Source organism: Coturnix japonica, chromosome 7, assembly GCF_001577835.2.
Source record: "Coturnix japonica isolate 7356 chromosome 7, Coturnix japonica 2.1, whole genome shotgun sequence".
In the NCBI taxonomy this organism is placed as follows: Eukaryota; Metazoa; Chordata; class Aves; order Galliformes; family Phasianidae; genus Coturnix; species Coturnix japonica.
This window is the reverse complement of record NC_029522.1, coordinates 164,333-177,932: the sequence shown is the minus strand read 5'-3', so window position 1 is coordinate 177,932 and position 13,600 is coordinate 164,333. Positions and strand designations below refer to the sequence as shown.

The 13,600-nt window shown below is 38.3% G+C and overlaps 2 protein-coding genes across 4 annotated transcripts in view; both read right to left on the bottom strand.

The window, feature by feature from the left end:
• Nucleotides 1–89: 89 nt before the first annotated feature.
• C7H2orf66 (chromosome 7 C2orf66 homolog) lies at nucleotides 90–1,750 on the bottom strand. The gene is made up of 3 exons (XM_032445927.1): nucleotides 1,606–1,750; nucleotides 525–725; nucleotides 90–345 (listed from the first exon to the last, which is right to left on the bottom strand). Exons 1-2 carry the CDS (start codon nucleotides 1,726–1,728, stop codon nucleotides 543–545), a joined length of 306 nt encoding a protein of 101 aa, XP_032301818.1. The 5' UTR covers nucleotides 1,729–1,750; the 3' UTR covers nucleotides 90–345; nucleotides 525–542.
• Nucleotides 1,751–2,626: 876 nt separating this feature from the next.
• The window catches only part of PGAP1 (post-GPI attachment to proteins inositol deacylase 1), a 33,985-nt gene continuing 23,011 nt past the window's right edge, over nucleotides 2,627–13,600 (bottom strand). The window contains exons 27-28 of one of the 3 annotated variants that reach the window (XR_004308016.1): nucleotides 4,534–4,652; nucleotides 2,627–2,702 (exon numbers count right to left, since the gene is read on the bottom strand). Coding sequence is in view for 2 of the 3 variants with exons in the window: in XM_015867653.2 (XP_015723139.1) it covers nucleotides 12,964–13,102 (139 nt within the window). In the remaining variant the exon portion in view is untranslated. Of the gene's footprint in view, nucleotides 2,703–3,459; nucleotides 4,653–5,868; nucleotides 13,103–13,600 lie in introns of those variants that run through there. The other 2 variants (XM_015867654.2, XM_015867653.2) reach the window with 2 other exon arrangements.

Below are 13,600 nucleotides of genomic sequence, written 5' to 3'. Positions count from 1 at the left end.
CCGTTCTTGGAGCACCACCAGAGGCTCCCCGCTCTCCCTGGTTAAAGAATATCTAACGCCCTCCCCGCCAATATCTCACAACGCCTCGCTCCAGTGAGCTGAAAGGTCACATTTATTTACCTATTTAGAACAAGGGCGGGTGGCATTCCCCGTTTATTCGAACCCAAACAATGCCAGAGCTGCCCCCCAGCGCCACACGAGTGGCAACGAACAGCGTATGTATGACAGCTCAGGGTAAGGGCTTGGGCAGAGGGGATGGTTAAACTCAGGTAGCAGGGAAGAAGGCAGAGCAGTAGGGTCTTGCTGTGGAGGTGAGCACTTGGCACCAAGTCCAGAAGATAACACCTGAAAGAGAGGGGAAAAAAGGGCATGAGGCACATAGGGAAGTGCGTAGAGCTGCAGCTCAGCCCTCCTCAACGTTATTTAGTATTTATGGGGAAGTGTGAATGAGCTCACAATTCCTTTATTCAACCTTCAGTTTTAGAGGTTTCCCCCAGTTTGTGTGTAAAAGCATCCTCTTTTACCTTGGTCAGCAGCATCTTTTAGCCTTTGAAGTCATTTGGAAAAGAATTTTTCCTTTCTTCGTAATCTGCAAACGCAGAAGCAATGGGATCTGAGTAGAACATGACCGGCCTTGGTCCTTCATTGTTCACAGTGAAAGTAGCTGGGAAATTTCTGAGATCGAGACCCCGGCCCGAAAAGTACGCCTGGAGAGTTCTGAAAAACTGAATGGATTTCATCAGTAAATATCAAGTATGCCCAACAGATAATTATTTCTACTGAAACAATCCCCTCCTGTACAGGATGAAGCCATCTCTTTTGATTGTAAACTGGTGTGATATGGGCAGTATCATCTGGACACGTCCAATCTGCCCATGGCTTTACATCAGACATGCTGCTCCAAGACCACCATTTCACTGGTAGTCTATGCTCCCCACTGAACCACTGAGGATTCTGCTTTATAAAGCAGGTATGGCAGAACTCTTGCTGAGGGCAAACAGTACCTTTTAACAGCACGGAATGTTCTCCAAGAGTTAGCAACGACGCACAATCGATGTGGATCGACCCTTTAGATTGCGTAAAAGTAGAATAATTTAGTCAATTCTCCTCTAAACTGTGGTGAAAACTGTGGGAAACAGATTTTTTCCCCTCACAAATTCCTTATAGGATCTTGCAAATATTACCTTAATTATATTTCCTTAGCTATTAATTAATTTTCGGATCTTTAGCCACTATTCACAAGGACGTGTCAGATGGAAAAGGACTTAAGATGAAGTGTGTAACCAGCAGTACACTTTTGAGACAAACATAATCATCATTATCATCCTTCAGGTTCATAAAAGGAGCGGCATTATAATCCAACTACAACTGCTGAAGACGTGAGCAACTTATGTGCATTACAGCACGCTGAGAATGCATCTTCAGTTAAGGGGTACATGAGCACTGAAGAACGCTCAGCCACTTGTACCTACTGACTATGTCAAGTGCATAGTTACTTAAGCCCTCGTGCCATTAAATTTAATGGACAAAAATTACTGTGATAGAAAACAAACAAAAAAATCCCCACACAAAACTCAGACTGTGATTCTGGCAGCATTTCCTTACCAAATCTCTGTTTCTGGGATTATCTAGAGGTTTCCATTTTTCTTCTGGTTCCAATGGAGCACCCCTTGCCAATCCTCCAACAGCCAACATGGTATATAGTCCTAGGAGCACCACTTTCCACATGTCAAAGAGATGAACAGACTATCTGCAAGAAGGACAAAGAACCAGGATCCTTAAGCCCTACAGAACTGTCACTACCAACAAATAAAGCAGTCCAGGGGAGTCCTGGAAATAACTCATCCATGGCAAGGAAAACCTCCTTACCACAGATGAAATCTGCGTGCCATAAACTGTCTAGGTTCTGTACTAAGGTACTAGGAAGTAAAGAAGTGTTTTTCCCATTATTTCTAGGTACTGGTTTCTTGCTGAAAGGGACCAGTTTGACACTTAAGATATTTGCATCTGTAGATTTAAATCTGTAATTCCATCACAACCATTTTCACTGGCTGAATAGTTAAAACGTCCAGCCTATGGGCTGCAAGGATAAGGCAAAACTACGGCCTGAGATCAACAGCTCCATTTTGAAAACTGCATGAAAGGAGAACGTACTACATATATTAATAAATGGAATAACAATACAGGCATAAGGCACTACAGAACAGTTTCAGACCTTCAGTCAAAAAAAAAGATAATCAGATTCTACCGTTCACTCTCTTTAAAATAAATCTTACCAGCAAATTTAGCTCTGGCTTGCCCCTTCTTGGTTAGTCTCCTTGTGATCTGTGAATGAACTGATCTCTGCACTTATATTTCTAGTGGACTGTAGGTGGGTGTCAGTGACGTTAGCAGGAGTTCAAAAATACAGTAATGATTCCATTTCCATCCATGACATAAAGACCCTTGAGAATTTCATCCTTAATACTCTTAAGACCTGTTGCTATTGAGCAGTGCAAATTCCTCCTCCTGAAGCTGTATTGCAGAAAATTGGCGGTAAGCATAGAGGAAGTTTAAAACTATTTCCAGCAGAGATAGCAGAGCCGTATCAAAATACTGCCTTTAATTAAAAGTAATTTATGATCTCTTCAGAAAGGTGACAAATAATTACAGCTGGTAGAATGGTTTTCAAGCAGGATGAGATATAGATCGTTTTCTTGATGCTGGAGAGGAAGAAAAGCAAGCGCTGTTTCCAAATTCATAACATTTTAATGAAAGAGTTGCTTTCCTACCCTGATTTTATCGGCTGTCAATATCCTCCAGTGATACTACAAGCTAAGACAAAGCCTGCAAAAACAACTATGCTAATTTGCCTCGGCCTCATTTTGTAGCATCCTCCAGCTCAATGCTGCTCCCTTTTTTTGCCTATACATTCATTCCACATTTCTTTCTCCTATTTAAGTGATATTTTGGTTAGTATAGGTAAAGTGGATCTCTAAACAGACATTTTAAAACTAATATTTTTTGTTGACATCAAACTTTATCCTACCCCTAATTTCACAGGCATAAAAACCTCCCAGCAGTATTAACTTCATAATTGCAGTAACCTATACAATTATCACATGTACTGTTCAGCTTGTATATTATGCTAAACCTTATACTAAAGCTTGAAATTGAAACAGAAAAAAATCACTGGAAAACAATAATACTTATATATATATATATTTCTGGCCTACTCAAGTCTACACATCTAACAACCATCATGCCACAATCCCTTGCATCTCAACTCCCTGTCTACAAAATGAGGACTTCCCAGTGAAACAGCATCTGTAGGCAGGTTTAATCCTTCTCATTAGATACTCACATTGTGCGCAGCTTGGAATTTAGCACTAATATCCCACAGCAGTCTTCTCATTGCCTCAGCTTTGCGTAAAAGCTGCTGCTGCTAGTTATATAAACCCAGCTGCTTTTGTTATTTTTTTGTTTTGTTTTGTTTGATTGATTTTATTCCCAAAGATGATGCATTTAATTTATATTTAGGAGTTCCTAATTAAATACCCTTAGTCTTCTGCAGAGTTAAGGCATGACACCAAACAGAAGTTACATAAAGCTCCAAACACAGAGTACTCTCATTTCCCAATCCACCTGCCTCTAAGGTCAACTCTAAAGAACCTTCAGAACAAGCCACCTACCTCTCAGATTCTGAAGAACTAATTTTTATGCCACTTAAAAAAGAGAAACCTCATAATCAGACACAAGGAGAATTAACCCTTTTTCTTAGTGATAGAAGAGAAGCTGTAAAATACAACTATGAAGGGAAACAGCGGTTCTGGACTTTACCAAGATAATAAAGCAATTTGAGAAGTTCTAAGGAACAGTTTGAAAAAAATAAAATACATGACAGCATCCTAATCTCTCTCCATTGCACATTCAGTCTCACCATACAGTTCAGTTATTCAGCAGCCACTTCTGAGCCATCACCTCAAAAGGCAGGGACACCATAAGGTAGAACACCCAATCACTTATGATCTTAAAACAGTTGTTTAAGATTCTCTTCTTTCTCCCAGGTAGGAACCTGAACGATTCTCTATCCACAAAACTTAGTTCTGTTGAGGAAGATTTCTTAATCTTCATCATGCTTTCAATTGTTTTACATCAAGCCCTTGGGTTCTTTTTGCTGAGACCCCAGTCTCTGCAGCCAGAAAATCCATTCAGAATTTTATTGCTGCTGCTTCCTAAATAAGTTAAAAAATGGAGATACACTGAAACATCAGTTGGTAACATTGTACTAAAGTGATACCAACTTCATATGACAATCTTCAGTCTCAATTCCTCTCACACTCAGTGTATAATCAGTTGGTTAATGCCCGTTTGAGCCCTGTGTATATACATATTATCTTTAAAGTGAAGAGGTGGTTTATTTTAAGACAAGAAACCTAGAGCTAAATATGAAAAAAAATTTAGTCACAAGCAAGATATTTTCTGCTTGAACTCTCTGATGGTACTCACTGTTAAGGTCAACAGGTCTCTGATCAGCTCTTTTCATTTACTTACCATCAAGTAAGCACACATGAATACACACAGCTTTACTTTCCTCCACTCTTCGCTTGGTAAATGCATGTCCAGTGCCACATCTTCATTAGTCAGAGCCCAATAACACTTCAGGCGGCGGGCTGTCAGCACACAGCAGTGGTAAAGAAAGCACGGATGATTCAGTTCTATTGCCTAAAAAACAGACCTTCCTAACCTGAATCTCATCCCACCAAGTCTATTTCAGACCTTTTTATCTTAGAACTGTTTCTTCACTACAATAGTTCGTAGCCACTTGGCTATCCGCATCATTTTGTCCCTTAATCATTTCAGCAGATTGAACATCTCGTGGAACTGATTTACTGTTTTGTAAATCCGAGTTTTGATACCAGCTATTGACCTACTGTTCCTACAGCATTGTCTTCTTTATAAATAGCAATATTCTCCCCCTGGGACTTCCCATCTTAATTCTGACATCTTCGTTTCACACCATGACCACTGCAACAGCAGCCATCCCTCATCACTGTTAGAGCAAAGTTTGAGCAGGCTGCTACAACTGGGTGTCAGTCAGAACAGCCACAAAGCAGATTGGTCAGTGCTGTTTGCTCAGACTCTTTCAAATCTCCGATAGTGACGTGATCACCTCTCCTCACAATCCTCCTTTCCCTCCCCACAAGTGTTCAAAAACTCGTGAAATCAAAGGCAGTGGTAATTTTCTTCTAGAGGCAATGACAGTAAGGGAAGGGGAAAAGAAAAGCTTGGTTTACAGTTTGGACTTTCATTACACTTCAGTTCTTTCTTTCTTTAACTTAAACAAACAAATATCAGAAAAGCAGAGGAGCGGCAGTTCATTCAACCAGTAAAACATGCCGAGGACATCAATAAATTTGCAACCAATGTTATTGCCTTAGGACTGTTATGTTATCCCCTAACAGGATCCAAACAGTGAGGATGACTGATCAAACACACCTTCAGTAAATCAAATCCTTGCAAAGTTGCTGTAGTAATGACATAGTCATTCTGGCACTTGAGCATGTTTGAATGCATAGCATGTTCAGTCTCACTCAAGTTCCCTCAAAACAGTAAAAGCCTTGTTCTAGAATGAGATGCCAACTTAAAACTAATTAGTTGAGTTACAGAATAAGCTTCATACATGTGGTGCTGTGTATCAACTACATTATTCAACAAATATTTTTCCATTCTATCTCCCATTCAAGATTGCAAGACAGCTGTAAAAGCATAAGACACACTATTTAAAATATTGTGACAGGCTTCATCAAGCAAGATCTCGACTGCATTCTGCTTCAGATGCAAAACAAAAAGGCCCATTATGGAAAGTAATGCTCTTAACCACAACGATCTTGTTCACTGCTTTTATTTTCTGCTTAGAATCCCGAGTATTATTACAAGTTAGAAGGAAAAGCACCCAACTGCTCCACAACTGTACCTGAGCAAAGACTAAAGGCAAATGTTCATCACAACACTCATTAGCTTGTTTGTACAACTAAAGTACAGGTAACATTCACGACACTCCACAGAGCATGATTGGTAAGTGGCACTTTTTGTGAATTACCACCATTTGTACTAATGCAACCATGTAAAAACACCATACAAAAATATACACGAGAGTTTATTTAGCAAAGCTTTATACTGTACAGTGTACTTTGATAACATGCACACTAATGTAAAAAAAAAAAAAACAACAATTAAAAAAATACATTGAAACAATATGAATTATACAGAACAGACATGGAAACCATCAAAACATCAAAGTCCCAGTGCAGCTCTCATTCCAGTTGCCCTTAACTGAAAAAAGGAACAGCATTTCAAAGATAGTTTTGCATGATTGACATGAACAGCTTTCCCTAATTTAAACATCAGCTGAAGATACCTGTTTTCCAAGGTTATCTCAGCATCTCACAAGGGCTTTGCTCAAGCTTACCGCACACAGATGTATCTGAGAGTTCAGTTATAGCTCTTTTAATAAGCACAATAATTTATTATAGCGTTATTTAAACATTTATTGATAAGACCCTGTCAACAACTCTAGAAACCTGTAACCATTACAGTTTGCTCCACTTTAAATACTAAGCTTACACCAGCTAGAAAAGAACTCAAAACAAGAACGATAAAAAGCATTAGGTTGCTTAGTAACTGATAAGATTTCCCAGCCATCAATCCCTGGTTGGTTGCCCATCATCCAAAGGAAGTATTCTGTCCAACATTATTTTGTCTTTGTGCTTGGAAAAAACAAAGGGCAACAAAGGAAATAAGTTACTAGGCTCACACATTTTTTCTAGGTTCATCATCATACATAAAAGCCTTAGAAGTAGCTTGGCTCTCTCAATTATTTTCACACTAGTATCCCCGTAGCCAGCAAGTCAACAGTTACTAGGATTACTGGAATAACATCAGTACAGAACAAAGAAGAGACATGCAGGTGAGTGGAAAAAGTTCTAACAGTCCTAAACTCGCTCACTACAAGCAATCAGTAGGGATGACAAAAAAATAAAGTCCCATTATCTGTTGTTCCACAGTGAAAACAGCACTGTGGAACAACAGATTCATGTTATATCTCAGTAGAAGAAAGTTACTAACTGATTTGTACTGCTTGTAATTATTGCGTTGAGCCGACACAAACTCATTTTACGTGTACATCACAACACCCACAGCCCACTGATAGTCTCCCAGATGCAACACCTTCATTCAAAAACAAGTTTTACTTAGTACTATCACAGGGCAAAGAAAGTGTTTTGGGGATGTTGTTCAAAATGCAAACAATCACATAGAAGTGGCTTTTCCTCAATTCTTCATGCTAAACAGTAAAAAAAAAAACCAACAAAACAACACCTTTTTTTAGTACTACATCACAGCAGGATTTTAAGATCTTCAATATTTCTTTTTGATGATGTAAGAGCTGAACATGTAACCTTATTTTTTTCAGACTTACTTTACTTCCTAAAACATGAAACTGCTTACTCAAATGTCTGAAAGCTTGCAAACAAATACATCCCTGCCCCTCAGCTCTACCCAAACCACTTGGAGTAAACATTGGTACTTAACGGCTAAAATAACTTATTTTGCTTGAGCTACAGTTTTGAAGGAAACAACCCAAATCTGAAATCTTCCGACACAAAGATGTAGAAGAGGAGACGCATCCGACACTAATTTTTCTTCCTTATTTTCCTTTGTCATTCAAGAAAGAAATGAGAAATTAAGGTCAGCTCCAGTCTGTTGTCTTCGGGTGCTGTGAATCCAAACTATAAGTACATTGCACTCCCCATAAATCTAATGTCAAAAAAAAAAAGCAAGTAGAAAATGCTTTTCCCCAAACCAACTATAAGTACGATCCACACAACTATCCTCAAATTCAAAGAGGAAAAATAAGGCTACAGAAGTCCATGGGCTACAGTTATTGTGTACTCATTTACTGGTTTAAGGCACACAGTTGCGGGGTTTGTTGTTTTGTGGTGGTAGTGGGTTGTAGCTGTTTTTTTACTTTAGGAAGATACGAGTTTGAAGTCACAGTGAGGAATTACACATTTCAGTTTTGGTCTGGCACTAATCATGTATCTCATGCCTACTTCTGCAGACTTCTGTACAATATTTCAGTTGTCAGGTAATGTTCTCTAATACCATTTTCATACTTGGAGTGACACAAATGGAAAAGGGAGAAGCCTGAGATGATCCCAGAATAGTGCTTTTAACCTTTAAAAAAGCTACACATCTAAGGATTGAATATAAGCTTTGAACTAATGTAAGAATATGGGGGAAAACCAAGTCTACATTGGTATTTCAATGAGCATGAAAGACTTCAATAAAGCAATAACCTACCAGATAGACATTGTACATCTTCACTCTATCACCCGCAATGCCTATTACTGCAAACCTCCAGTTTTGTGCTACAGCAGAAGAGCAGCAAACCAAGGGTAAATCTTTATGGAAGGAGCAACTGGAATGATGTACTGAGGAGTAACAAGCTTTTGTGTACCACTCCCAAACTTCAGAGACACAAAATTAGCTCTGATAATACACATTTCCAAGAAAATATAGACCACAACCCATTAAGAACTGCAGAGAGAGATCATGCTTAAATTTAAATTTATGAGAGATTGAGTTGCAAAACCTGAATGCATATAAGAATGTAGAATGAGACTCTAAATCTTAAACCAACTTCAAGTCTAAATGTCGAAGCTTTGACACTGGCTTCTAGGCTATAATGCCATAAGCACATATTTGAAGCTGTTCCATGCTTAGACATAACTGAAGAATTGAAGTGGTGGGCAGACTTTAGCAAAAGGTATAGAATTTGCTAAATACTTACATTTAATTTAGAAAAAAAAAAAAGTTATGTTTATTCACGAGATGAAATAAACACTTATTTTATCTTAAAATGTCCCAATTAGAAGTTTTGAATACATTCTTCCATAAATAAAAAATACATATTTGTAATCGGTTTGTCAAATAAACCTTAAGAGACTTAAAGTATTTTACTATGAATACCAGCTTATAGTTCTAGCTCTAAGAAAAGGTAGAAAAACTATTTTACTTCAACATAAAAAGGAGTCTGCTTTTCAATTGTACCAATGAGTGACACTTTCCCAGAGGCACAGAAGAGCAGCATGTAGCTTTGGTGACAGAAACACATCTTCCCCAAAGGTATGGTGATAGAAGATTTAAAACCAGCAGTGCTAAGTGCTTATAAAGGTTAGTTTGATTCTCTCCCACAAAAAAGGAGATGTAAAGAGCCAGACCTGAAAATGAAGCAATTAACATTCACCATGATATGTAAAAAACACGGAGTTCAGTCTGTTCTGCAGCTAACAGCTTGGTGACTTAAAACAGCAGCACAATTACTGTACACACAACTGCCTCCAAAACCAATTTCAGTAGTTCATAGCATTACAGGCCTCTAAAGGCTGCACTTTTTCCTCAGTGTAAACAAACAAAACGTTTTTCTCATCACACTCATCAATGCAGTGAACTAAACTTCAGCAGCTTGATCAAAAATGCTTCTCTAATATTTATTTTATGCACAGGCAACAAATTAGCTTTGTCCACCCTGTCAAGATCTGAAGGAGATACATCAGACTTTAGGGAAAAAGAAAAGCTAAGTGACAGGCTTACAACCTTATTACTGGCAAACAGATGGAAAATTAGACTTCACATCAAATACCAGCCTATGGTACATGACATACTGCAACCAGCTTTAAGCCAGCTCCAAAAATATCACCATCAGCAGCTCCAGTTAAGAAATAACACCTTTTCCTTACCTTACAAAAACAAATCTTTTATGAACCAATAGCTATAGGTATGGCTATTACTGCAGCATAATAAGAAAGATTCTGCTTCAATTAGTGGCATTTGGTACTCTGTTTTCTATTTTAATTCCCTTCCTAATGGCTTAAATAAGGGAGATGCACATTCTTATTCTGATTGTCTCCTGACACACGAACCAAAACATGTTTGTTTTACATGGTACGATCTCCATGTGAATGGGGCAAATATCCACAGTGATTTAGCAAAATTAGTACCTCAACATCTAAAAAGCAACAGAAAAACAAACTTGGAGTGAGTTAACATAAATCCTCCTACACAGCACAGATTTGGTATTGCTTGTCTTGATCTTCCCCAGGGACCCTGGATAGTTTGAAGCTGGAAGAGTCAATTGGAATTTGGATTTGAAGGTTTTAAGAGAAAGCATTTCCCAAAAGCTGTTTTATAAATGTCCAGTCATACTAAAGTTTACTCTGGTAATATTTATACTTCATCACGCAGCCAATTCAGAAGCCCTTACAGTGGGTTAGTCCATGTTTCTGCTGAGACTGTAATGATGGAATTATCAGAAGGAGAAATCTACAGAAGAGACACCTTTTCTCCAAAAGCACAATCATACTAATTATCTGAAAAACTATACTGGATATTTATAAAATCTTTTCTTAGAATTGAATGAATTGCCCTCTGGATTCGTCCTAATCCCCTCCACTGATTATACAGGGAATCTAGTTGAGATTAGAACCTTCATCTCTCAAGCAGCAGTTAGGCAGTCCTCACTGCAAAACTCCAGTGCACATCTCTGAGAGCATGTTTGCCATAAGACTACTTTCCTGCCTCCCATGAAAGTAAATAACCTTTGGAAAAGGAAGCATCAGCACAAGAGTGATTAAAGTCTGCCACCTGACATCTCAGACTACCTATTACATCTCTCCATTCCTACCCACACTTTCAAATTACATCTTGTAACCCATTTTACGAGGAACAATAGCAACATCAAATAAAATCTCAGCTTGCAAAAATACCATTAAATAAGAAAAATGGTGTTACTCTATGCTGCTGTGATTTGGTATGTTCCACGCATTGTCAGATTTTGGAAGTTAACACAGTTACTGCATCTTGAGACTGTTTGCTTCTTATTCTGGTCATTATTATTCTATTCCAGCAACAGCTCCAACAAACGGGTTCATGCAGGAAGAAGCGATAAAGACGGCAATCCAAAACAGGAGGCAAAATACCGTAGTAGGCCAAGAGGACAGCGAAGACCAAGGAAATGATCTTCCACAGAAATCAGATCTATCTCTGCACATTTCACAGATGGCCTTTTATGAGCCCCACTGCAGTTCTGTCACTGTCCTTCACACTCACAGCCACTTGAAAGTGGGAAAGCAACTATACTCTCCCGTGTCTGAGAAGGAACCTCTAGGCTACATCAGGGTACAAGTATACACACACACAAATTGTCTTATATACATATGCTGTAGCACACATTTGGTTAGACAGTATCAGGATATAATACAGTTAACTCCCCTGGTTTACAAACACTACTCATGATCTAATCTTGTTAATAAGACATTAAGACTTAAAGATCAGCAGGTAGGTTACTGGCAACAGCAACTGTGGTTTGGTTAACTACTAAGAAAAGCAGTTCTAATAACTTAGTGATCGCTTGAACAACTGACTTGTTTGTAAGACAGAACGGGTTCATTGTGAAAGTCACTGTGTGAATTAGTTTAAGTCTTTTCAGGCAGCTCAGATGAATTAACTCTAAGAACAAGCTAGAACTAACTGAGGCACTTTAGGCAAGAATAACAAGATATAATAAGATCAATGGGTCAGGCTCTACCACTAAAATAAGAATACACTAAGTTGACAGTGGGTAGCAGATTTCCTGTAATTATCCATATTAGGTAATCAAGCTGGTATAGTAATTCCATATGAAGATGACAGTTATCACAGATAGTGGAGACAGCTAACACAAGCAAGGAGTAGCACTCATCTCTACACGGAATCAATACCTCACTTTAAATAACATAATGGTTATGTGATTTCTTCTGTTGGCAAAACACATGCCAGGAGACAGAATTCCTTATACACAGCTATTCTAGGCATTGTTGTAAGTGGCAGTCACTGTAGCATCTAGGCACTAAGATAATTCTTTACGCAGAGCTAATAATTCTGGTCAGTACTTTATACTACCTAAGAGCTTGTCCACACGAGGAAGTTAGCACAGTAAGGCAAGGCATTGATTTACACTGTCGTAGCTATTTCATATTAAATTACCATATGGACGTTTACTATGAGATGGCAACTCTCCATTAACAACAGGAAAGAACCTTGGCTATCTGGAAACTGCAGTATAGCAACTGTACTGTAAACTCACATCATACCTTAACATTTGCTACCTCCTACATACAGACAAAGTCTAATGAGTCATTTCTAAACTAACACAAATCCAGAGAAAACTGGCAATGTTTTAAAACAACATTACTGCCAGTTGTTTATGAATCTGCTGGTAAAGCTTCCAGAATAGAAAGCTACACAAAGCGTCATTGTTTTCTCACTCTCACAGAAATGAAAATGTTTAAAACTTGCCATAATCTCTCACTCATCTAACAGTAACTGAACACGTGCTTTGTTAGAAATAACAGCTCTATAGAAGCAGCACGCTCTGGTTTGACGAGACACAACTGTGGCAGCTTTTAAATGTAGCATAAAATGATTAAAAGTATACTTGGCTGTGTAGTATTTCTGGTAGTCACAGTGTGCTTGAAGTTTATCGGGTTTAACCAGCATACTTCAGACCTGCAAGAGAAGCAAGTTCAGGACATACGCGCTGTACAGTGTACTGAATTTAAAAAAAGAAGCCTATTTCAACAAAGAAAAACAGTGAAATATCCAAGTGTCTGCAAGGCAAACAGTGTTGAGAGGTAACAGTAAAACAACTCATGTGCTCGCTCACGCACAGTTAATTCACTTCATTTTCACAGTCAGGAAATGAACGCCATGAAAAGCCTTCTAAGCAGCATGAACAGAACCAAAAACTTGTCATAAAGGAATCATATTTCAGCTCTCTCTCCCAAACAACGCAAGTTATGTTAGTCTAGGCATTTGTTTGCTGAAATCTTTCCCCTTTACATGATTACTTTCCAGGCTGCACTGTTCTCACATAAAAAAATGCTACACAATACAACACAGCACATGTAGAAGAAGAGAAAGAGTTACAAAATGTGGTACTCTGTACAAATGTATTCGTCCGAAAGCCAACACTGCAACAGACAAAGGGAGTGGAACGTTGGCCGCCATCTTCAGGAGTTTACTGTAAGAACATAAAGAAAAAATTGCCAGTTTTGTGGCCCTGTGTGCAGGAGTCCAAATACCACATTTCATTCTCTATAGAAAATGAATATATTTAATATAGGAAAAAAAATAACAAACAACCAAACAGGTTCAGTGAGAAATAATGATATACAAGCAACAGCAATTACGCGAAAAGGCTAATAAGATGCTATTTAACAATATAATGATGCAAGCTTAGAAATAATTCTCAGTAACAGAGAGATGTGTTGTTTCGCACCATTTGAGTTAACAAGCACTAGTCAAGAAGATAAACTACACCGTTTATTATGAAGTTTTTCTGGGATAATGACTGATTTTATGTCTGAGGAATAATTGCACAACCAAGTGCTCCAAACTAAGCAGTGTGGGCACGTTTAACAAACTCTCCCATAGGAAACGTTACAAATACATATCTAAAAAGGCTTAAAATCCACTTAGTCTTAACTTCCAGATCATAATTTTTAGGATACAGTAGGAT